At 42.2% G+C, this 26,622-nt stretch overlaps 1 protein-coding gene across 8 annotated transcripts; it reads right to left on the minus strand.

Annotated features, from left to right (window-relative positions):
• LOC144061760 (uncharacterized) lies at nucleotides 1-26,407 on the minus strand. 8 transcript variants are annotated; one of them, XR_013296267.1, is made up of 8 exons: nucleotides 26,288-26,407; nucleotides 18,798-18,899; nucleotides 15,059-15,302; nucleotides 8,171-8,309; nucleotides 1,468-1,609; nucleotides 1,319-1,393; nucleotides 577-1,173; nucleotides 1-463 (listed from the first exon to the last, which is right to left on the minus strand). XR_013296267.1 is itself a non-coding variant. In XM_077582494.1 (5 exons), exons 2-5 carry the CDS (start codon nucleotides 18,848-18,850, stop codon nucleotides 453-455), a joined length of 447 nt encoding a protein of 148 aa, XP_077438620.1. In that variant the 5' UTR covers nucleotides 18,851-18,899; nucleotides 26,288-26,407; the 3' UTR covers nucleotides 1-452. The 8 variants fall into 8 exon arrangements, 1 of the variants encoding a protein (XP_077438620.1); XR_013296268.1 differs by lacking the exon at nucleotides 1,319-1,393; XR_013296264.1 differs by having other exon boundaries at nucleotides 577-1,393.
• Nucleotides 26,408-26,622: the final 215 nt, after the last annotated feature.

A 26,622-nucleotide genomic window follows, 5' to 3' on the forward strand; every position in this document is an offset into this window, starting at 1 on the left:
GGAGAAGGCATTTGCAGAGTTGGAAATAGGCAAAACAAGACATAAATTGAAGTTCAAAGTTGGCACAGGAGCCCAGGCCAATGTAATACCAGCAAACACATTTCACAGCATATTTGGAAATGTGATGTTAGGTGCAACAGACGGTAACATATCAGGATATGGAGGACATAGACTTGAAGTTAAAGGAGCTTGCAGGCTGAGATGCAGATACAAAAAAAAGTAAGCATGTTTGACATGTTTGAAAATGCGCCAGCTGTCTTAGAGCATGTCTAGATTTAGGCGTAGATAAACTGGTCCACGTAATCACAACAGAGCCAGAATCACCGAAGAGTTTGCAGATGTGTTCGAAGGAATTGGGCTGTTTCCTGGTGAATGTGTCCTCCACCTCGAACCTTTAGCCACACCAGTGTTGTGCCCACCTCGGCGCATCCCATACGCTCTTCGTGGAAGGCTCAAAGAGGAGCTGGAAGCAACGGAAAAAAATTGACATTATTGAAAAGGGTGACATAAACAACTGAGTGGGTAAATGCATTAGTAGCATTGGAAAAAACAAAAACTGGAAGACTCAGGATGTACCTCGATCCTCACCCCCTGAACCAAGCCATCCAGAGACCACACTATCCACTTCCCACTCTGGACGACATCACACCAAGGCTGGCTGGAGGACAATATTTCAGTGTGCTGGACGCCAGATCCGGCTTCTAGATAATTAAACTAAGCCACGAATCATCAATGCTCACTAGCTTCAGCCTTATCTTCGGCAGATACCGGTTCAAACGACTTTATTTTGGAATAATATCTGCACAGGACGAGTTCCAAAGAAGGGAGGATGAAGCATATGAGGGGCTCCAGGGCGTTGCATGGATGATATCCTGGTGTACAGCCGCACTAAGGAGGAGCATGACACAGACTTGCACACCATGTTGGAAAGAACGAGAGAAAGAGGAATCAAGCTGAATGCAGACAAAAGCATCATCTGTGTGTCAGAGGTGAGCTGTTTTGGCCACAGGTTGACACGGGAGTGGTATCCGACCTGTCCCCAGCAAGATCCAGGCCATCAAAGAAACGGTTCCCCCACGCAACAAGGCCGAGCTGGAGACCATATTGGGCATGGTCACCTTCCTCTCCAGGTATGCCCCCAGACTCTCCGATGCAACAACCCCCCTCAGACAGCTGTTAAAAGAGAACAACAAGTTTGCATGGAACTCAAATCACGACGCAGCCTTCCAGCATGTGAAAGAACTTCTGACGCAGGAGCCAGGCCCTGTGCTCACCTACTTCGACCACACCAAAGAGGTAAAGCTGCAGGTCAACGCACCTTAATGCGGATTGGGAGCTGTATTGCTCCAAGAAGAGAAACCAGTCGCATATGCATCTAAGGCACTAAATGGGACTGAGGAAAACTACACTCAGATTGAAAAAGAGCTTCATACAGTACTCTTTGAATGCAAAAGGTTTCATCAATACCTGTATGGTCGTCAGGTGGTTGTGGAACCAGACCACAAACCGCTAGAGTCAATCATGTGGAAGCCTCTGGCAGCAGCTCCACCGCAACTCCAACGCATGATTCTACAACTTCAGCGATATGACATCGTGATTACACATAAACCTGGAAAACAGATACCAGTTGCAGATACCTGTCCAAGGAAGCCGGTTGAATGCAATGAGAACAAGAAATTTGACTTGGCAAGGTTTCTCAAAACAAAAAATGGCTCTAGCCTCACAAATCCCATCATTGTATTAAAACTAATGTATTTTATACGACCTTTACCTATATCTTTTACACAAAAACTTCAGACAAAGAAGAAATATTTTGACATAGAACAATCACGCTTGCCTTCATTTTAGATATTCACTCTTGGTTAGATTTCAGTTTTTGCAGTCTGAATTCAAAATGCAAACACGACCTTAGCCAAAATCTGCTCGAATGTTCTAAGACAGCGGCAACCTCCCTCCCGCCTTTGTCGCATTTATCATCGTCATTTTGATTTCCTCCTTGAACAAAAGTGCAGTTTTCCTGGAAACAATGCTCTTTTGTTGGACGGCGGCGTGCTATTTGGCAAAAGCCAAGAAGCCAGTGGACTGCTTCTTGGCCAGGTAAAGCATCCTGCGGGCATCTGGCCATGTCACGTAAACGACGCATGGCCAACAACCTTTCGTGGAGTTGCCAGGAATGTTTGTGTTTCTTTGAAGAGTCCAGCCAGACAACTTGCTCATTTGTAGCTGTCTGGCTAAGCTAATATGTCATGCTTGTCCAATTAAAGTTGGACAAGCTACTCTTTCCCCTCATTTATGAAAGTGAAAGAGACTCCCAAAGTGAGTTTACATGTCTTGGTTACTGTCAACGGTGTGACAGCCTCAGCACGACTACTCAGCATTTTTGGGAATTCAGTCATCGCAATGGCAAAAAGAACCTGGACTATCGCTGACTTGGGTTCACTTCAGAAGGTTCCCGAGAGTTCAGATTTGCACAAAAAGAATCTCACCTTCCGGCCACCCTACCTGAGGCTATTATCGCCAGAAGAATCTGCCGATTACGATCTCCTACATTAGCATTTTGCCTTCATAAAACCCTCATGCTGCGCCACTTTTATGTGCAGACAGAGCAGAGCTGATGGTTATCTTGTGTTTCACTTTTTTGGGTGTCTACTACTTGCTTTTCATTTTATTCCTGCAGACGACTTTCTCACTCGGGTGGTGATTCACATCCAAAAAGTCAAACACAGAGACATCCATTGCTTAGTATCCATATTTCTCTGTATATGTGACACTTTTATATAGGGTGCTGCTCTACAGCCTCTTGAATGCAATCATACAAGCTTGACAGGGAAAAAATCGTTTGACGGTTAAACGTTTATTTCGGATACTGATGAATGGAAGATGGTAAAAGCACAGGCTTGATATCTCAATTTTGCAATCACCGCCAAACTCACGCTGGCTTTTTTTTCATCTGCCTCTCTTGTCTCTCTTGACCTTCCACGTTATCCTTCTCCTATTTGTCTCCAGTCCACCTTTCATTCAGCAGGAAATAAAAATAGCCACAGTCGCTAGCTGGCTGGCTTCATCTTGCTTCATCTGGCTTGTGTTCGCCGTTGCCCGTGACTTTAAGCACGGCCGATTGATGCGGCTTTTTGATTATTTTTCTGCACTCACAGCAAACATCACCAAATCCCTACAGGCTGCCATGTATGTTCCGATGTGTGTGTTTGTGTGTTTATGCCCGATACAAGGTAGATAGTAGAGAAGGTAACTACTTGTCAGCTTTGGAAAAAAGACAAATTTAAATAAAATACATAGAGAAAGACCTGAAAATTGATTAGAATGTGGCAGAATGGTGTGATCGTGGTTAGCACGTTTGCCTCAAAGTTTTGGGGTTCTGGGTTTGAATCTAAGGCAGTTTGTGACGTTCTGTCTCCGTTTTTTGACTAAGCTTGTAACTTAATGTACTCTTATTAAACACAGTTTCCCCATTGACATGAACTGAAATACTATCAATCTGCTCCTGGCCTCCACAATTAATAAAGCAAAGTAGCACTGTATTGTATAAAAGGGGTGTGGCATGAGTGACATCAGGAGCTGGAGTTAGGTTTTGGGCATGAGTTGTGACCTACAGCTGCTCCTTGTGAGTGTTCTCATTTTGTAACTGTGTTTAACCCCTTCAATTGTCGTGTTTCAGTTTAGTAGGGGTTGGGGTTTTGTTTTATTTTGGTGGGATTGTTGTTTTTGTCTTGTGTTCCTGTGTTTCCCCTGAGTCGTTATGTCTGATTACATCCACCTGTATTTCTTTCCCCTTCCGAGTGTGTTTGACCAATCAGTGCCCTCACCCTAGTGTCACATTTCGGTTTTGTATGGGTTAGAGTTTTGTTTACTTTGGTGTGTTTTTTGTGTCTTTCTGTGATTGGTGTTTGTGTTGTGTTTGTCTTGTGTTTCTGAGTGTGTCTCGTTATATCTGATTATGTCCACCTGTGTGTCTGTTCCCTTCCCAGTGTGTTTGACCAATCAGTGCCCTCTTCCTAATTATTATTCCCAGGTGTTTCTCATTAGTGTTGGTGTATTTAGTTTGTTGTCTTTGTCCAGTCAGTGTGGGATCATTGTTTATGTCAGGTGTTGATGGCAGAGCAATGTTACGGAAGCCTTTTGTTTGCTTTTTGGCCCCAGTCAAGCCTTGTGACAGTAAGTCACCCTTTACTGTATCTCTGTCCAGTCTTCCACGTCACCATTAGTCATCTTTGTCTCAGTCCAGTAGTCCACGTTGTAGTTAAGTCGTCTTCATCACGTCACCCTCGTCACCGTCCAGTCGCCCTCGTTTCCTTCAAGTCTCCTATTCTACAAAGTTGTCCACGTCTCTTTCTTGTCTCCACGTTGTACAATGTTCAGCCAAGCTTCCCAAGTTCCGCCAAGCTTTCCAAATGCTGCCTAGTTGCCCACGTTCAAGCCAGCCCTGGTCACAGTCAAGCCAGCCCCCTTCCATCATATCACCCAGTCTTCTCTCGCTCAGTCCAGTCATGGCGACCTGTCTGCCTCCCATGTCCTCCAGTCACGTCTTCCCCAGTCCTCGTGCTCTTACCCGTCCCCACTTGTTTCAATAAAGTTTCTCCTTTAGTTCACAATTCCTGTCTCCTTGATGTGTCTTCCCGCCTTTTGGTGCACCCTCTCCTACGCACCCCGTATCATGACATCAATAAATGTCGAAGGTGCTCTCCTTGCCCATATGTGAGGGCATTATGGAGTTGGAATTGCTCTATTATGCCTTCACTCAACTCATCGAGGTGGGCTACCAATGTGCCATATACTTTCCAAGAATGAACTAATGAATATTAATAACACCATGTTCAAAGATAGCACAGTGAAGGCATTTTCCTGATAGGAAATAATGGAAATTGAACATTAAACATAAAAAGAACCTGAGCACCATAAAAACGTCTAGCTTGACTCTGATAACAACAGACAACGTTGGGGTTTTACTGCATTCAATGTAAATCCACTGACTTAGATAAAAACCCTTATTGAGGCAGCTTCTTCTTTTGGAATGAAGTTGCCAAAAAAAAAAAGCCAAATAAAAACTCATTCCATGTTGAAGTCTTATTTTTAGACACATATTCCAATTTATATAACGTTTGGGTTGATCTTCCACTGCTTTACTGTTCATAGTGTTAATCGATTACTGGTAGGATGTCACATTTTGATACACTTCAAGATAAAGTCGGGACTTCCATCTTGGCAGTTCCAATAAAGACGTATGAATTAGCATTTGTACAGTTGACTACATTTAGCCTTCTGGAGAAAACCGCTGTAGACGAGGCTGATTTGCATAAATAGAAACAGCACAGGATTATCTCCCAGTCCGCTGCTTCCATTAAGGATTTTTGTTAGCGCTCTGCCGGTTGTAATTCGCAAGTAATTATCTTCAAACCTTCAGGGACTATTGGCCTACATCCAAGCAAAGGCTTGATTCAATTGAACAGCTAGCCAACACACAACACAAGCTACAATCGGTTAGTACGTAAAACCTCAAATCGAGAGCACTAATGATTCTGAACGACGTGATCAGGATTTGTGCACTGCGCAATTTTGGTTGTTGGGAATAATGGTCACGAACGTGAACACTTTTCATTTTCAACTTATATTTTTCTTATAGCACAATAGCAAAAACATTTTGGCTAGCAGTTGCCATGAAAACCACTGGGAATTACTTTTTTTACAGTGATTCACCAAATTATGTACATAATACTTACTTAACGCTCTTTTGAGTCATTATGACCTTGCCATAGGAATTCGCTTTAAAACATAAATTTCCAAAGGCTAAAATTTGTTTTACATGACATTGTTTTTTTTATGTAATGTTTATTACATTTCATTAACCGCTTGTCCTCACAAGGGTCGCGGGGGGCCCTCTGGGCTAGGCTCCAGCGCCCCGCTGGAGCCTACCCCAGATGGCTTTGGGCAGTAGGCGGGGCACACCCTGAACTGGTTGCCAGCCAATCGCAGGTAATGTTTATTTATTTTATTTTTTACCTGGACCTTTTTTGAGTCTGTAATAAAGTTTTTTTTATTCTATTGCCAGCTGGCCAGTCAAAAATAGCAGTAGTGACTTGACTAGCAAATTTCTATGAAAACAAATGACATCCGACTTCACAATCATTTTTATTCTTCTGAAGAGGTGCCCAAAGGCATTCTGCTTCACTCTTGGTCAGTTACCGTAGTAACTGACCATGAGTCCATGAACCTAACTTGGCCGGTAGCATGTTTTTCACAATGAACCTTGAGTTTTTCCCTGTACCTCGAGTTTTTCCTTTCAGACACACACGACATTTGTTTTCCTTATTCAGTCAGTCCGCTGTGGCGAGTTTACGTAAATACGCCTATAGTCTATAGCGTAAAGTCCACGAACATGACATGTCCTTTCGACAATGAGATTGTTATCAGACCACGCATAGATATGCTGGCATTTCTTATCTTTTTGAGCGGTACCGTTTCACATCACAGTCCATCACTTACATACACAATTTAATTTGCAGCATTACCTGCCGTTGTCATGCGCTCACATCACAACATATATTGTGTGTTGCGCTATTTTTTTTTCTTATATTTAGTTTTTTTCTCATATTTCTTTTTTTAATATTTCATCTTACGTCAAGTGCGCTTCTCCCCTGCAGGATTGCACCTAAATAAAATAAATTAATGAGCTACCATTCAAGCAGGTTTCCCCTGTAATATTATTGTGATTGCAAAGGACTACATTTAAATTCACGCATTGACTCAAGCAGCAACGTTCTCCCACGCCGTCTTCCCTCATGGAGAGCCGCTGCGGTGTTGCACTTTTTTTTATTTTTTTGGGAGAGAGGGCTCAGTATTGTTCATTCGGTAATTTTACCAATTCGACATGTCATCATCATTGCTCTCTCTCTTTTGATTTTTTTCCCCTTTTTTTTAAATTTTGTAAGTGCGTGAGTATGTGTATGTGCGTGTGTATGTGTGTGTGCATGCGTGTGAGTGTGTACCTATTAAAAATCCGTTCACCTAAACTTACTTCAGAATCCAGCTAGAGTCGTGAGGTTGTCAGGAGACCCGAAGAAGGATCAAAGAAAAGAAAGGAAAGTGAAATCCAGCAACGACCAGACATCACCTACTGGCCACCGGGTGACCAACCAACAAAGTCTTTTACCAACCCTAGAAACATCTAAATTCCAACAAATTAGGGAGACCTCAAGAGACCAAAGGAGAGACTAAGGAAAGGAAGGAAGGATAGATGAAGCAGAGTGAGATCCACAGACATCAGCTTCCACCGATTCGACGACCAGAGGAAGAAGCAGATTGTGTTTGAATTTCGATAGATGCTGGTGTGTTGGATCTGTCATGCATGAAAGCCTCCACCAAAGAGGGGAGCCGTCGACCCCGGCCAGGACAGAGCAAGCACAACCCCCCAGGGCCCCCCAGGCCACGGCAGCGCCAAGGGACAACCCCCCGGGCCCCGCAGGGGCCACCGGCCTTACAGTAGAGCAAACCCAGGAGCGCCCCCCACCCCAACACGGCCCGCGCCCCCAACCCAACGCAGCAGGACGGGGCACTGCAGGCCCGCCAGGCACCCCACCGTCCCACAGCCCCCGCTCCCCCCACGACCCCCCCTATCTCACAGACATGTCAGTGAGTGTATGTTGCGCATTAAAAAAAATAGGGGGGGGCGTGGTGGCGCGGCGGGGACACGGATGGGGGACCGCAGCACTGCTTAATACTGCGGTCTGCCCCAACCAATGCCCCCCACCCTCAGTTGTGGGGTGCATTAAAATTGGAGGGGAGTTGTAGGGCGAAGACGGTGTCTCCACCCTACCCCACCCCTCCCCCAAAGTGTGTGTTATGTGCCCTATGTGTCTTTTTTTTTTTTTTTTTGGGAGATCTCAGTATTGATCATTTGAAATGTCATCATCATTGTTCTCCCTTTTTTTTTTTTTTGTATGTGTGTTTGTGCGTGTGTGCGTGCGTGTGTGTGCGTGCGTGCGTGCGTGAGAAAAAAAAAATAAATAAATAAGAATTCCCATACCGTTCACCTAAACCGAACACTTCAAAATCCAGCCAGAGTCGTGGGGCCGCCAGGAGACCCGAAGGGGGACCAAAGAAAAGAAAGAAAAGCGAAGCCCAGCACCGACCAGACACCACCCACCGGGCCACTAACCTTCACCAACCCCAGAGACATCCAAACTCCAACAAATCAGGGAAACCTCAAGGGCCCAAAGGAGAAACTGAGGAAAGGTAGAAAGGACAGACGAAGCAGAGTGAGATCCACAGACACCAGCCTCCACCGAATCAATGACCTGAGGGAGAAACAAATTGTGTCTGAGTCTCGATAGATGCTGGTGTGGTGGATCTAGCATGCATGAAAATCTCCACCAAAGAGGGGAGCCGTCGACCCCCGCCAGGACAGAGCAAGCGCAACACCTCAGGGCCCCCCAGGCCGCGGCCGCGCCAAAGGACGACCCCCGGGCCCCGCAGGGGCCACCGGCCGGAGAGCAAACCCCGGAGCAGGAGCGCCCCCCACCCCAACGCGGCCCGCACCCCCAACCCAACGCAGCAGGACGGGGCACTGCAGGCCCACCAGGCACCCCACCGGCCCACAACCCCCGCTCCCCCCGCGACCCCCCCCACCCCTGCCACCCACCCCAACCCAGCCCCAACCGCCCCCAGGTCCCCAAATCCCCAGACGCACCCCCCACCCCGGCACCCCCACCACCACCCCCCCACCAACCAAACCGCCCCCGCCCCCCGCCCCCACCCCCACCAACCGACAGCCCCCCAGCCCCCGACCCCAGACCCCGGGGACACACCGCACTCAGGCATCCGCGCCGAAGAGGGGGCCGGGCAGCGGAGCGGAGAGGGCACCCGCGCCCACCCCACCACGTGGAGGGACGGAACAACAGGGGCAGAAGGGGAGATGGGGGCACCGGAGGACGGGCGGCATCCCCGAACCCCAGGCCCAGCGGGGAGAGGCCCCGGTCGTCACCCCAACGATCTAAGTGAAAAACTAACCCTGTTACTAAGTTCGCCAGCTCGCCGACTGGCGAACTCTACCCCTAAACCGTGAGTGTGACCCCACCCAGTGTATATACATAAGTGTGTGTGTGTGGTGCATTAAAATTGGGGGCAGGTGAACCGGAGCAGAGGGAAATGATATCCCCCCCTGCTCCGATCCACCCGCCCCTCAGGCATGTCAATGAGCGTATGTGGTGCATTAAAATAAATTAATTTTAATTTTACGAACAGGCGACCGCAGCACTGCTCCATACCGCGGCCGCCCCAACCGATGCCCCCCCCCCCCCCCAGTTGTGTGGTGCATTAAAATTTGGAGGGGAGCTGCAGGGCGGAGACGGTGTCTCCACCCCACTCCCCCCCAAAGTGTGTTATGTGCCCTAAAATGTATTGTGCAAAACTAGTGCAGTGAGTTAAGAGGAGCGACCAGCTGGGCCCCCCCCAACCGGGCGGGGGGGGGGAGGCGCACCCGCCCACCAAAACCCCCACCCACCCCACCGGGACCCCGGCGGGGCTCGCCCCCCGGATACCGGGGCCCGCCCGAAGTGCCCGGAGGCCCACCGGAGCGGGGCGGGCACAACACCAATCCCGCCCACTCCCCCGGCCCCCGGAGCGCCGAGACCCGGGCCACGGATGGAACCCCCGGCCTAGGGGGGGGGAGGAGGGCGGACAGGGGAGGGGGAGGGGACGGGGGAAGGAGACGACAGGAAGGGCGGGAGGCAGCGGCAGGGCCGCAGAGAGAGGGGGAGAGGAGGAGGAAGGGCGACGAGGGAGAAGGGACAGGGAGGCGGAGGACGGGCGGGGAGAGGTGAAGAGGGAGAGGAAGCAAGGGGGAGGAAGGGGGAGGGGAGAGGGAACCACGGGGCACCCCGGCGGCCCACAGGCCCCGACCCGCGTCGCCGGACCCAGAGCGACGGACCGCGCCGGGGCGGCGCCGCCCCGGACACCAGGGAGAGCCCCGCAACACAGCACCCACCACGAGACCCAGGGAACGACCAAGACGCAGCCGCCACCCAGCAGCCAACAGAGGGGCAGACCCGCCCACGCCCAGCCAGGGGAGACAGCACCTGTAGAGTTAGTCCCCTGGCATGCAGTGAATCCGAATATTAGCCCTTAGTGCCCATTGGAGGTGAATCTGCTCGATCCTGTTGGCAGCAACTGGGTTCCTGACTATAAAAACACAACCATTAGTTACAAACTGCCAAATGCAGAGACATCAATGTAAGTTATCACGATGTGGTGGCTCTCGCTAACAGGCAGAATTAAATAACCAGAATTAGGTTAAAATATTCTATATACGTAGACCATATTTCTATGAATTTTGATATTTGTTTTTTATTTGAGGCCGATATTTTTTCCATTAAAATGTGATTTATGAGGAGGTTAGACCATTGGTCGATATTCAGAGTTTGTTTATTTTTCCAGTTAACAAGAATTGTTTTTTTAGCGATAGTAAGGGCTACAAGTGTAGATTGAAATTGTTTATGTGGTAGGTCAGTTGTTGTTAGGTCACCTAGCAAACACAAGTTTGGAGATAAAGATATCCTATAGTCCAAGATAGCGGAAAGTTTTTCTAAGACTTTAGTCCAGAAATACATAACCGGAGTGCATAACCATAAAGCATGAAAATAAGTGTCTGTAGTGTTTTGTAAACACTGGAGACAAATGTCGGAGTCGGAGAGCCCCATTTTCTTCATCATATATTCAGTAATGTATGTTCTATGGATTATTTTGTATTGGATAAGTTGTAAATTTGTGTGTTTTGTCATTTTAAATGCATTTTCACAAACTTGAATCCAAAAGTCAGATTCCGGAGCTATAGACAAGTCTGTCTCCCTTTTTAAGATGGGTAAAGACATTTTATCCGTATATGAAAGTAACTTATATATTTTTTAAAGTTTTTTTGTTGTTGTCGGAGAAAGCTTGGTAATATCTTTAGCTAAGCCAGGCGGTTGGAGTGTACCCTGAAGTGTTGGAATTTGTTTCTTTATCATATTTTTAACTTGCAGATAATGTAAAAAATTTCCGTTTGTTATTTTGTATTTTTGGAGCAAAGATGTATATGATATAAACATATTATCTGAGAAGAGATGGTGAAGATGTGTGATTCCTTTCTGCTCCCACACACCTAAATAAAACGTTTGGTTGTTAATTCGAAAGTCAGGGTTATGCCATAGGGGAGAAAGCCCACAGGGCTCCACTTGGGCTTTTGTAATTTCTAATGCCTTCCACCAAGCAGTCAGGGTGGCGGAGATCATTGGGTTTTTAAAACAATTATGTCGCTTAATCGATGTTGTAATAAAGAGTAAATCTAGAAGTCTGAGGTTATTACAATCCTTCTGTTCTAGTTCCAGCCAACAGTTAGTATCTCTGTTGGGTTGTGCCCATAGAACGATATATTGTAGCTGGTTAGCTATATAGTAGTACATAAAATTTGGTGCCTCTAGACCACCTTTGGATTTACTTTTCTGAAGAGTAGATAGACTAATCTTTGCTTTTTTTTTTTTCCAGTAAAATTTTGTAACGGCTGAGTCCAACAACTGGAACCATTTAGCCGTAGGTTTAAATGGAATCATTGAGAAAAAATAGTTTATTTTAGGTAAAACTTTCATTTTAACGGTGGCTATTCGTCCTATTAAAGAAATAGGAAGATTATTCCAGCGTTCCAAGTCACTATGAATGTTATCCAGAAGTGGAGAAAAGTTTAAATGAATTAAATCAGTTAATTTAGGTGAGATTTTTATGCCTAAGTATTTTAAATTACCTATAGGAAATGAGTAATGTGGGTCCTGGCTTGCAGGGTTCCATGAATTTTCTGTAATAGGTAGAAGTGTTGATTTTTTCCAGTTAATAGAATAATCTGACAACTGTGAGAATTTAGTTATTAAGTTAAATACTTCCCCTAACGAAATCGCCGGGTTTTCTAGATAAAGTAAAATATCATCGGCATATAGATTAATTTTATGTTCTGTTACCCCAGAGTGAATTCCTTGAATCCTTCTTTCCTGGCGTATGGCTATTGCAAGTGGCTCGATAAATATTGCAAATAATAAAGGGGATAGTGGGCATCCCTGTCTTGTGCCTCTCTGTAAAATAAAGCTCTTAGATATAATCCCGTTAGTAGTAACTGTAGCTTTGGGAGAATCATATAATACTGACACCCAGTGGATGAATGATTTCCCAAAGCCAAATTTATTTAAAACAGCAAAGAGGAAGGACCAGTTAACTTTGTCAAAAGCTTTTTCTGCATCCAACGATATAATAACTGCCTTCTTATCATGCCGCTGTGACATGCTAATAAGGTTAAAGAGCCTCCTAATATTATTAGTAGAGTGACGATCTTTAATAAAGCCTGTTTGGTCGCTATGAATAATTGTCGAGATTACTGTTTCTAATCTAGATGTGAAAGCCTTAGTAATAATTTTGATATCAGTGTTAATTAGTGAAATCGGACGGTAACTTGATGGAAGGGTGGGGTCTTTTTCTGGCTTTAATAAAAGTTTAATTGCTGCTGTATTCATGTGTGGACGTATGTAACCATTAGTTTTAATTTCTGTTACTACTCTTAAGAATAGCGGAGCAAGCATTAACCAGTAGTGCTTAAAAAATACAGCCGGATAACCATCTGGGCCAGGTGCCTTGCCATTAGGCATACTATCTAGAGCACTGTACAACTCGTTTATAGTAAGTGGCGCTTCTAACATATCTTTATATTCAGTAGTTAACTGAGGCATATTTAAGCTACTGAGGAATGCCTCAATATGCTCAGGGTTAGGTTTGTTAGTTTCTGAGTATAGGTTGCGATAATAGTTATAAAAAATTTGATTAATTTCTTCTGGTGATTGTGTACATTCACCAGTTGTCCCTTTAATAGCCGTTATAAGAGATTTTTCCCGATTGCGTTGAAGTTGGTTTGCAAGAAATTTACCTGATTTGTTATTATATTCAAAGTTGTTGTATCTCAATTGTTGTATTATAAACTCTGTCTTTTTAGTTAGCATATCGTCTAACTGTATTTTTGTATTTTGTAAGTCAGTCCATATTTGGTCATTTGGGTTTATTGCGTACTCATCCGTCAGTTGTTTAATTTTATCTTCCAAGTCATTTTCAAATTTTTGATCCTGTTTCTTTTTATAAGATGAATATGATATAATTTTACCTCTAATTACTGCTTTCCCAGCTTCCCAGAGAAGAGATGGCGATAGGCCTGGAGAGTCATTTATTTCCAAAAAGTCTGCCCACTCTTTCCTTATAATTTTATCAAACTCTGCATCGTTTAGCAGAGAGATGTTAAAACGCCATGTTGGTGGTGGTTTAAAGGTATAATCAACTTGTAGGGAAAGTGAGACTGGTGCGTGGTCGCTAATAATAATAGGATGTATTTTTGTAACAGTTTTATCAGCAATAGAGTTATTTGTAAGAAAATAATCAATTCTTGAAAAAGACCGGTGTACAGCGGAAAAGAAGGTAAATTCCTTCTTATTTGGCTTTTTAAGTCTCTAGCTGTCGACGAGGCCAAAATCATCCATATATTCCCCTATTACTTTAGTAGATTGTAATCGCCTTATACATGTTGTGTTATTAGAACGGTCTATTAATGTATTTAAGACTGTGTTAAAGTCTCCTCCAATAATAATAGTAGAGTTCGCTGCTAAATCAAACAGCTGAGAGAAAAATTCATGGAAAAAGGCCGGATCATCATTATTAGGGGCATATAAATTGCCAAGTGTATATATCTTATTAAATATAGTTACCTGAATAATAATGTATCGGCCCTCTGGGTCTGTTATTGTATTATTTAGAGTAAAGAGTAAATTCTTATGTATGAGTATACAGACTCCTCTTTGTCTGCTGTTATAAGGGGCAGAGTATGCTTGGCTAAAATTCTTATCAATAAGTAATTTTTCTTCAGATTTTTGGAGGTGGGTTTCTTGCAGGAGGCAAATATCTGCTTTTAATTTTAAGAGATGGTCTAAAGTTTTTATTCTTTTTGCCTGTGAGCGAGCGCCACAAACATTCCAGGAAACCAGAACTAATTTATGCATACAAACAATATAGGCTCAGTCCTGTGTAAATATCTGCATAGGCCATTTGTCAATACTGGCATGTTATAGGATAGAATCAAAGTAGTTAGGTGATTTATATAATTTGTGTAAAATATAAGGAAATGTGTAAGTAAATATAACAGTGAAAAAACGGGTAGGGATGTGAAAGTGAAGGACGTTAGTGGGGAGTTAAACAACATTATAATACACCAGTAACTGGTAACCCAAGCGAGATATTTTTTTTTTTTTTGTTTAAATCTACTTTTAGATATAGTTATGTATTATTATTATATTTATAATATAGCGTAAACATAATGAGTATTCATATTTTAGGTTTTATAACCACATATACATTATATGTATATGTATATGTATACATCTAATAATCAAACAAAGTTTAGTTCCATCGATGCTAATTAGAACAGCCAGGGAGTGGAGTTGGGGTTCCGGAATAGTTGGCCATCGATGTATAGTTTATCAACGACCATCATAGTCCGTTTACCCTCCTGCCTATTTTGTTTCATTATAGGAAACAGTACCTTTCGCCGCTCATTAATCTCTCTAGGGAATTGGTCATTCATTCCGAATGAGGTCCCTTTAAGCTCCCGTCCTTTACTTTTAACAAATACTTTTTGTTTAAAATGCTCAAATTTGGCGATAATAGGACGGGGTCTCTTGCCCCTACGGGCTCCAAGCCGATGTACCCGGTGAAAGGAGATGTTATTTACCGTCTCCTGAGGAATTTTTAACGATGTCGTCATAAATTTTTTTATCTCAACCTCTGGATTGTCAGAGGTGTTCTCGGATATACCTAAGAATATTAAATTATCCTGCATGCTACGGGATTGAACATCCAGAATAGTTTCTTTTAGCATTTTATTTTCCTTTTTAATGGTTTCTAACTCGGCTGAAACAGTCACGAGTGTAGCGTGTATCTCGGCATTGTTGCGTTGGAGATCATTTATTTGTTGGCTGAGGAATTCCATACTTACCTTAAATCCTTTCACCTCCTCGCAGATTAGGGAGAGGACCTCTAACTTTTTATTTATGGACTCCAGCATACTGACCGAGACCTCCGTAGTAGTTAGGTCGTCCGTGTCCGTCGCTGAGTCATTCTTTCTCTTTTTAGAGGGTTTCTTAGACGGTTTCTCGACGGAAGAGTCCTCCATCGCGCAGTTGTAAAAATAACCGTCAATGAAGCGTTCGAGGTCCTCCACGTTGGATGGTATTCCAAATCTGTCGGATGAAAGAGAAAAGAGAAAAGCCAAGATATATGATGGTTAAACTCGAATTAGTTTAGCATAATAGAGCTAGTTCTATCTTAGCAGCTGGGCGCTGCCATGTTGGGGTGTCCCGGTCTCGCTGTAGGTCTCGCGATAATCACAACATCTCGCGCATGCGTCTCCTCCTCTGCCCTATGTGTCTATTAACAAAGTGTATTGTGCAAAACTAGTGCAATGAGTTAAGAGGAGTGACCAGCGGGGCCCTTCCCAACCAGGCGGGGGCAGGAGGTGTTTGTTGAACCTGCTTTGTGAATTGGACCCAAGATATTGATATTGTAAGTTTGCTGCACTTTGCAGGTTGGACATCACTGAAAACATTAATCATCAACAGAGAGGTATAATTAAAATATCAATTACATACTTTTACAGTAACGGATGCCACTGTTAAAAAAAAATATACCAAAAAATGTAAATTAAAAAAAAAATGCCCCAGTCTTGTTTGTCTCTATATTTTGTTTCATTTCCACATATTTTGCCAGCTTGTATTTTTCTTTTGCATCTACAATAAAAACTCCCCCCAAAAATCTTAACATGAATTTTTCCATGTAACATTTGTTCCCCTGTACTTTTGCAGACCTGGAAATTCATAAAATCAAGTTTCAAACTTACAAAGTAACCCTGACAATAATAAAGTTTTCCATCTGATGCTAGCATTTTTCAGGTGCAACTTGAAGAAACTGAGCGCAGTTATTCGCATGCATCAGCTTGCTTGACATTTTTTTCGCATTCAATAAAGTCCTGGCTTGTTGTCCAATAATAATCTTTGTTAATAAATGCGGCAAAGCTGTCAAATGTGTTGATGGTGACACATAAAGGCACAGCAGACCACGCTAATAATTCAATAACATCAATGTAATAAGCACACGGGAATATCTGCTGCGAGCTCGCATGCGCTCTTGGTTGTCATGTTTGCGGCACCCAGGTCTCACCTACGCCACCTCGACAAGCGCTAATGGCCAATTTCAATTCGTGACTTGACTTTGGCGTCGCTTACCGCCGTGAGCCGAGCTGCAACGAACAATGTCAGTGTCAAATTACCCTGACGCAGGAAGCCCGGTTTACGCGCAAGTATCGGGATTAGATGACAGCATTGGTGACCTTGGCAACAAGCCATTAACGGAAGGCTCTCTAGAGAGGAGTTGGGAGGGTGGTGGAAGACTGCGGCAATCTTCCCTTCCCTCGGAGGGGTTGGCTGCCCTAGGAGAGAGACGCTGAACGATAACCACAAAGAGGCTTTAACTGCACTTGTATTGAGGAATCCCCTTTTCTGTCTTCTCTGCAGTCACGGCAACCGTTGCAATCATGCTGACTGGACCAGATCTCCTTGCCACCTCGCGTCCACGCTTTCCTTCAACATATTTCCCTTTTCTTTCTTGCTACCTTGAAAAGTCACACATGCTTACATACACACAGGCTGCATAGTTATCCAACAATCACTGGCTTACACAAACATAAGGATGTTAGGTGAAAACAAAAGATTAGTGAGGGGAAATTCAAGGTCAGGAAAACATTTTAAAAAAATAATTAAAGAAACATATAAATACGTTATTGGAAGTGAATATTTGGGTTTGACTGAGTTTTATTGTGTGTACAATGGACCTCACGCATACTTGAGCATTTGAAGATTCACTCTGTTTTTCAAAAAAAAATTCAATATTTAAAAATGTTTTGTTTGTTTGTTTTTGGGGGGGTCTGACCACCACCACCACCACCACTCCCCCCACAATTTCTTTCCGTGTAAGTTTTATAAGCATTTTTTGAAGAATTTAATGGGTTAAAAAATATATAAATATATTGTATATTTTTCCCCCCAAATGTGTCAATTAGGGCCCGGCCTCTGTTGCTATTACAGTAAATGTATATAAGACTTTCCCTACAGAAAAAAGGTTTGAATAAGACTAACATTAAAAAAAAAATGCATGGGTTAAAATATGACATCCACAAATTCCCCACAATTTGCGTTGTTTACTACCATAAAGCTCCCAAAAGTTGAACGGGTTGGAAAAAAAACAACTACTGTAAACCCTCAAAAGCTGTGCAGGTTAAAACTACACTACCATGAAAACATCACAATTAGTTTGAATAAGGCCACTGGGAAGAAAAAAACTCACATAAAACTACTGTAAAAATCAAAAGATGCAGGTTAAAAAAGGTTAATAATCAAATAATAGTTCATAGTTCGTACAAAATGCATCTAGTTACGGAAAAATGCTCTCTGATGTGTAGCATCATAGCATGATAAATGAACAACAGTTTTTTTTTTCCATGAGCGGCTGAATGCGGAAGGTGTGACAGCACAGTGGGACTAATTGATTGATGGCGGCATTGGCCATCTTCAGCCTTTGAGCCTTTTTTCCATAAAACCACAACCACAAGCTCCATGCTCTATGCGTGTGTCTACCGCTTAATCCTTGAGCCCTCTTCAACCCCCCCTGCTGCTGCTCTCATTACGCAATCATTTAATACGCACACACGATAGCCGAGTGGGAGACAAACAACTGCGGCGAAGGCCCTACAAAGACACATCAGAATATGCTGGAAGGGAATGACAGAAAGTGGATGTAAAGGAATTGAGGACTTTATTTGTGAATCTTGATTCCCTCACTCGTCAGCCTCCCTATAATGATCGTCACGAGTTCCTTGCTTTAGGCAGATGGTCCAACAGGAGGTCTTCTTATCTTCACTGCCAGGAATTTTGCATGTGGACGTAATCGGTGACGTCTTGGATAGTCTCTGATCGTACGTTAAACAAAAACTGTTCTACAAAATGCATTGCTCTTCTACACAGCCCTGTTCAAATCAGGAAGTTTGGGGGGGACTGTCCCATCTCGTGCAAAAACCCAAGCCCACGGATTAAACAAGACTAGTATGTCACTGTATCACTGCATCACTGTTTTGAATTCTAACCGTGTTGTACTCCTAAAGCCAGATTGCAAGTCAAGTCAAGCCATTTTTATTTATATACACTTTCAAACAGCCGTAGTGTTTATATTTTCCATAGTGCTTGTCACATTTGCTGACAATGCATTTTATGAAAACCGCTGTAGACGTTTTTCATATTAGTTTATAAGTTTTGATGGCAGCAGCCATAAGGCGTTAATGACTTATTAAAAGAGTACATGCAGCAGTGGTTTCCGCTTTAAAGCAACACTTGCATCATAAGCAGTCTGCCTGGGTACCACGGTCTGCTTTTGTACTGTGCAGCAGCTGATCCTCAACACACACACAAAAAGATCCCTGGAGACTATTCAGTGGGGATGATGTATGAGCTATAGGTCAGCCTTTGAGAACGCCGTGATAAAAGATTATTTGCGGGTTAATCACAACAAAAGCTGTTTTTATCTTATAATGGGATTAATCAATAAGCAATTGTACTGTTTCTCAGAATAAGATGACACTAGTGAATGTGACACTGGATTATCAGTGTGAAAAAGGAAAGCAAGGTCACCTTGTAGAAAGAACGGCACCAGGAAGGAGACGAAAATTCAGGAGGCTGCGCATGGTCGCTGAAGGGTCCTGGTTTGTCAGTGACAGCTGGCATCGCAAATGCCTGCGGACAAATGCCAAGACAGATCAACAGCAGAGCCAGTAAGAGGACCGGACAGCTTTTTAATACAAAGGACCTGAAGTTTTAATACAAAGGCCCTGAAAAGACGCTGCCACCACCCTATTATTTTTTTTACCTAGTTAGGTGTCTGATATTGTTTCAATTACCGTTAGTTAACAGCATAATTGCCTAAGATATATTTGAACATTTTCAGACAACAAGAATAAAACACAACAAATTCCAACACAACAATTTACCACCACCAATTGCGGTCCTCTTGTGTTTTCCATGCAACATCCTCTGCCTCTTGTCATGTCCAGGTGTGTGTCCTTGTCTCGTTAATTTGCTCCTATTTAGTTCCCTCCTTCCCTGCATTCCATGTTGGATCACTTGTTTTTGTCAAAGAGTCTATCAGTCGTCCTGTCCTTGCCCGTGTGTTTTGTTTGTTACTTTGCATTCACTTTTTGGTCGTTTGTTAAGTTTTTCCACGTTCCTCGTTTGCCTTTTTGTTGTTATTTTGGAAATTAATACCTTTTTGTTGATCACCTGCAATCCGGCCTCGCCTCCCTGAATCCTGCATTTGGGTCCTCACCCCCCAATCGTAACACCTGGCCTCATATTATAAAAAAAATACATCTTAATATCAAAGTTTTTCTAATTTATCTTATATCTAAGTTTATTCTTGAACCTTTAGCATAGCAGCTAACACAGCTATCATGTATGTATGCTTGTGGAAAAACTGTTTATATTGGCATTTGATTTGCGACCCCAATTAATTGAGCAATATCTTTGAAATATATTTTTCCAGGTGCCTGAGAATCTATAACAGGGTTGTGGCAAACAGCAAAATAAGACAAATAAAAATGTGTCATAAGTGCACTGTTGACTATCAATGGTACAAATATCATGTCATGTGGTCCCAATCATTTCATGCTGACGTAACCACAAAACCTGCATGTTTCCTTCAACATAATCACATTATAAATTTCCAGCAACCATTTTTATGCTGACTAACCAAATGTCAAAATGCAACAACACATTTTCCATGTGTCATCTGTGCGGGTGCAAGCACTCTTCTCTTTGTACCATTCGTATTTGGCACGTATTTCTACCGTCACTCCATTTATTCAGAGTGATTCAATTAAGCCGACCGAAAGGACAGTAAGTGGCTTCCATCCTTGTGTACCATCTAAATTATTGATTAACTTCTTGTTTGAAACACAAGTTCAGTCTGTTTGTAAGTGTCATACAAACGGGGTCAGAGGTAGGTTTTCTCAAATCTCATAGCATTAGTTGGCAAGCATAAGAAGCATTTTGGAAGCATAAAAAGAAATTATGGCTAACATCGCTTAGCGGCTTATTTATATCAAGTGTAATAAATTAGATTTTAAAAATTACATGTTTTTATTGTCCAAAATTAATCGATTAATTAAAAAAACTTATTTTAATTATTTAGATTCTATTCTCATAATTATATTTAATATTTTGCATGTGTATCTGTCCACTCTGGCATTATGTTGTAACTGCCCCTTAAAGAAATCCAGATATTTAATGAGCAATGTCGTTGCAAAATAAACATTTACACTTGGCTTTGTAACTTTCATCAAATGTGTGTTGCTGCATTTTGTCTTAACATGTCTTCTCTGTCATTGTGAAATATAAAGACGTATATATAAAAAAAAACTTTAAAAAATTTGAAATATAGTATATTTCTTAAACATTACACAATCAGCTTGTTAACTGAATTATGTTGCTAAGTGAAGGTCCACCATGTGCTCATTAAATGCTAACTTATTAAATGTCCACCCCATTATTGTCCAAAATGAAAATAAAACTTTTGATGTGTTTTTTAGGGGGCTGTAATGGATTAATGGCATTTCAATAAATTTCATTGGGGTATGTTGAATTTTAGATTTGAGTGTTTTGAGTTACACGCGTGGTCTAGGAATGAAATAAACTCATAAATCAAGGCACCACTGTATTGTTATTATGTCAGTCCCGGATGTAGGTTTGCAAATTTGCTAAATTTGTGACAAAAAAAATTTATGTCCTAAAAGTGTCTTATGCAACGGTGACCTTAAGTAACCTTGACGGGGCGATGATGTCACCTAGTCTGTGACACTGTCTGGCTGGGGGGCAGCCATGAAAAAAACACTGTCACTAAGCACCCCCGGGTAGCACTGATATAGTTTGTGACACTTTTTCATAAAATTTCTTGTGCTTTAGGCTACGAGGCGGATGTTTCCGCGAATCCATCAGGACCTTACTAAGCTATTTTACACGGCGACTGCGAGCAGACGTTAGATTGCACCATGTCAATGAATAATGTAGAGTGTTCGCTCAGCTGCTGATAGATCGCGGCCGACGGAAATCACAGTTTCGTCTTCTGTAATGGTTTTCACCGCCATTGTCTAGTTGCGACATTATCATGCCCTCGTCTCGCAGCTTTCCGATGAAAAAAAATGTAGTAGAGGCGAAAAGAAGCCTTTGACAACTTGTATATAGACCTTTTCACAATGACGTCACACTTCACAAAAGACTGAACTTTCTTTGATGGCGCCACTGGTAAACAAGTCCTTCAATGTCATTTGGCCAAGGCAGAGCACTCAGGAAAAAAGCTAAATGGCTGGACTGATGATTTGAGCCTTCTTTGCTACTGATGTAGTTTGAATGTAAGAAGTGCCAGTTGAAAAGATGTTACGTGAGGTTTATTGTTTCTTGGATCCCCATTAGCTCTTGCAATATACAAAAGCTAATAATAACAAAGGTCATTTGATTGCAAGGGAGATGTAAAAACGCCAGCCGTAATTTACATTTCAATGGGTATGTTGATCTAAATATAGACATGGTGGCAATTCAGACATAGTTACCAAGATCATGGAGGGACTGGCTAATTAATTGTTGTAATTAACTGTTCAATTGCCAGGATTGATGGCACAGATGTAGTTTTTTTTACGCGAAAAGGGGTAGAATGCTATGTTGTTGACATTAGCTTGAAGGCTAGATATTTTGTTTTGCTAAATTACTCATGCAAAAGCAAACCACATAAAATTCATTTGGATTTTTTAAAGGAAATTATCATAAAACTAATCCTTTCATTATACAGTATGTGGTGGTGCAACTCCAAACGATATTTTTGTCATTATTTCATCAGTAGTCTATCTCTTTCTGCCACCCAAAAGTCTTGGCGCCTGTTGTTGACAAACGTGGTGAAATTGTCTAGAGAAACAAAAAGAAGCCTTTAACATCTTGCAGAGGACACATCAGCGAACTCATTTTGACATTTAAAACAGGACAGACTATCCGTAAAACTCAAGGTAGTTTGGGTTACCTCAAGCTTCAACAAATTAGTCATAACAAAAATAGGTTGTTGAGGTGTCGATCTCACACAGTTACTCAACTTACTCATATTGACACAGATGGCTTTGCAGAACTTGAAAGCCCAGATGGGCAAATGTTGAATAGGACGTTCTAATGCAGGTTTGAGGAAGCCAAATTTAGCCCACTTGGGTTTGGACCTTTTCAATTTTTCACAATATACTACATAAAATACAAAATATAAACTGCTGTTTGCGGGTAACGGTAAAGAAAACTGCCTAAATCTACTTTATCTAAATGCAAAAAAAAATTAATTCCGTAATGTGGCATTCTTTAGACCAGGGGCGGGCAAACTCGGTACTTGAGGGCCGAAGTCCTGCAGGTTTTGGAGATTTCCCTCTTCCAACACAAGCTGATTTCAATCAACAGGATAGTTATCAGGCTTATGCAGAGGTTGCTGATGAGCTGATCATATATCAGCTGTGTTAGAGAAAAGAAACATCCAAAACTTGCAGGACTCCGGCCCTCGAGGACCGAGTCTGCCCACCCCTGATTTAGACCATTAAATGCTTATATTCAATGCTTACATTTTTAAGAATGATTAAGGCCAGGGTTAAAATTTTAAGGATCTGATGATCAGAAAACACATCTTTTAATTCAGCCAAAGAGGACTGCGCAACACGGACTCGTATCATTTTGTCATCATTTCATGTCTGCGCTTACCATTGTTGTTGACCTGTTGTGATTATATTTAACTTGAATTCATGTCATTCATGCATGTTTTCCCTTTGACCATTTTCTCATGTTGTTTTGTTCATTTTATGTTTTTGTTTCCACCTGTTCCTGTCAGTGCTGTCCTTTGTGCCAACCAATCAGCTCCCTCCAACCACTTGTATAATGGCCAGATGTACCTCGCTGCCTCATCAGTTGTATTTGCGTTCCCTGGTTTCGTTTGTTGTTGATATTGCTGTCATGTTAATCCAGTCATGCTGTTTCCTTTTGTTGTGATTGCAAAAAAAATAAAAAATAAAATAAAATAAAAATAAAAATTGTCAATTAAGTATTTTGTTTCTTCCCAGTCCTTTGTTTGCCTGTTTGGTTTTGAAAATACATCCGGGTCCTCCACACTGCACCATGCAAATCTGCATTTGTGGCAAATTTACTTTATAAAATGCAGTATAAATTGTAGAAATGTTTATTATAAGTAGTGCTGTCAAAGTTAAAGCGTTAACTGATTAATTAATCACCAAAAAATATTGCATTAATCATGTATTAACGCAGATTTATCACACTATTAATTCTGACTGCAGATAATCCTAGCCGACAGTGGATGGCTATGTTGAAGGTAACACAGGTTGTGTTTGAACAATAAACATAACTACATGCTTTACAGTCAAGCATTTAATACATGTTTGCGTATGACATTCAGAATATTTTTTCATGTCAAACAGTGGATCAAAATTTTTTAAAGATTTCCTCATAACATTAAATGTCAAAAGACATAACGCATATTAGCTGCTCCTTAAATTTGGCAGGCAAAAAAATGCTGATAAAAAGCCTTTTTAATTAAGCCATTAATGGTAATTAATCAAAATTCTTAGGGTGTGATGAATCTGATTAAAAAATATAATTGTTTGACAGTTCTAATTAGCCAACTATAATTCTATCTTAACTAAATATACAGCAAATTGAAACATACCAGAGTATAATTAAGGCATTTAATGACAAATTAAAAATAGTTTAAAAAAATTTAATAAATTTGTAAGTAACATTACTTAATGCAGTAATCAATGTAGCCGCAAGGGGGCACAACCCAGTGTCCCAAGTCCGGATAAATACAGAGGATTGTGTCAGGAAGGGCATCCAATGTAAAAACTTTGGCCAAATCAAACATGCGAATCAAATATATGACTTCCATACCGGATCGGTCGAGGCCCGGGTTAACAACGACCGCCATCGGTGCTGTTGACCTACAGGGTGCCGGTGGAAACTGGACTACTGTTGGTCGAAGAAAGAGAGGAGGAAGGTGTGTTCGTAGGACTAGGACTGAGAGTAGGGACTTTGAATGTTGGAACTATGACAGGAAAAGGTACAGTAGAGAGCTGGTTGACATGATGCAGGGGAGCGGGGGCTGTGGGCCGGTGGGGTGCCTGGTGGGCCTGCCGTGCCCCGTTCTGCTGCGTTGGGCTTGGGGCGCGGGCCGTGTTGGGGTGACGACGTCATAAAGGTTCACGGGCTAGCGATGCTAACACCGGAAAACGCGGTGCACAACCGAGCACGCTCAGGCATATTCATCGGAGTAGTGGGTACAGTCTGCTACTTGCTATTCCCCGGAAAAAAAGGCCGTCAAGAAAGTGTAACGTCTGCACGCGAAACGGACAATCGAAGTGAAACGAATCTGTTGTGCAAATCCTGCTCCGTCAGAGTGCCAACGTCCTCACCCACAGGACAGATTTGTTCATCATCCAACATCAGTGTAGCTTGTTGACCTCGCCGACGCTCCCGAGGCTCGGCGTGAGCAGATCACCACAGACAGCTAACAAAATCTTGTGAACAAGCCCTCCCTGAACAGCGAACTGTTACAAAAGCATACGAGTGGCCCGTGAATTTTATTAGTAATGATCTGCAAGCACATAAAATATGGTGTTGGCATCTGCCTTACACCTGTCACAAGAATAAATGTGATAAAGAGATTTGGGGAGACAATTACAAAAAAGCCTCAATGGCCTCAAAACTCAAAACCTTGCCAGTTTTGAGTTTTTTTTGGTCTGACATTTTATGACGACTGTTTACAACAAACACTGAAGTTTGACTGACACATCCAGTAAGGCCCAATGGCACGTCCAAAAAACTCAAAACATTTAAATGCATCCAACCACAAACTAGCCAAGAATGCATTTTGTTTTAACAGTGCACACTAAAGTGTTTGTACTGCCTGTTTGTGTGCTTCACTGCAAAGTAGTTGCAGAATTTCTCTCGTTTTCCATAATAAAATCTCGCTTGTCATTCCGCGAGGACGCTTCACTTTCACGTTTAATGGCGTGTCCTGCACAATTAAACAAAGGGAGGCAAATACTTTCACACACAATGCAGTCTAAATAAAGCACAACGCGTTACGCTGCAGGACAAATTAAAACAAGAGGACTCAGAAGAGACTTTCCCCAAGGCTTAAACATTTGTCACACAGCGAAATTATACCACTACCTACATTTTTTCCGTTAAATTCAAGTGAATTTATTAAACGTTATTTCCGTGGCCTTGGGGCAACATGGCTCAGGTGGGTGTGGAAGTACTTGCCCTTGTGTAAGATACAAGACAGTTGAAGCAATAAAAGCACAATTATGTGACTATTAAGATAGTATCTGTGCATAACAAAAAAACACTCTACTGTATAATAATACATACAATAGCCTAACCACATTGGTATATACAGTAGAGTGTAAAGAATTAAAGGGGAAGTCAATTTGGGGGGGGGGGCAATATGTTCTATGCAGCTCCACTAGCGGCCATTTTGCCACTTGCTGTCGACTGAAGATGGTATCAATGTTGCTCAGGCAACAACCAATCATAGCGCAGCCTCAGAAAAGCTGTGATTGGTCGTTGCCTTAGCCCTGAGCAACATTGATGTTATCGTCAGTTGACAGCAAGTATCAAAATGGCTGCCCCTAAGATGGATAAAAACGGCTACATTTTGCTTCATAACTTCTTCTGCCCTCAGTTAGTGTAGGGGACGTAACCTATGCAGTGAGCTAAACATTTGAAAGAGTTCCAAAAAATAAAAGGACACGTGGTTGATGTAGCCTTTGGTCTTTACTTCCTTTTTCTTTAGTATTTTTGTGAAACTGCAACATACAGATCAAAATAAAACATAAGTGCTCCTGCATAAAAAAATAACATTACAGTATAAGCAATACTACTTAACATCTGCGTAGCACAAGTAGGCTAACACTGACTTCAGCATAGGATAGCAGCTAACAGCTAATAGCAACGAGCTACCGTTTTAAAGAAAGTTCACCATTAAGAAACTTAGAATAATCACAAACACGAATAGCATTATGACTGGTATGACTTACAGATTATGCTCTGCCAAGGCTCCGAAATAAAAAATAAAAAAACAATGGTGAGAGAGGGAATTTGTCGTTTTCTACCTCCCTGTTGTAACTGCGTGTGCAGGCTTTCAGTAACACAGATGCTGCTTACATTGCTTCGCCAGTACGCGGCTCTGTTTTACAAAGTCAAATATATGAACACACAATGGCAAGGGTGACATCTACTGGCAAAGGTAGAACAGATTTCTTCACACAAAAAATTGGCTTTACAATAAAACTCAATTTACTATCATATGAGGGACAGAACATAACTCATATTCCACAAAGTTAATATCAATCAGGATATCATGCCAAGAAAT

Source organism: Vanacampus margaritifer, chromosome 12 (genome assembly GCF_051991255.1).
Source record: "Vanacampus margaritifer isolate UIUO_Vmar chromosome 12, RoL_Vmar_1.0, whole genome shotgun sequence".
Classification (NCBI taxonomy): Eukaryota; Metazoa; Chordata; class Actinopteri; order Syngnathiformes; family Syngnathidae; genus Vanacampus; species Vanacampus margaritifer.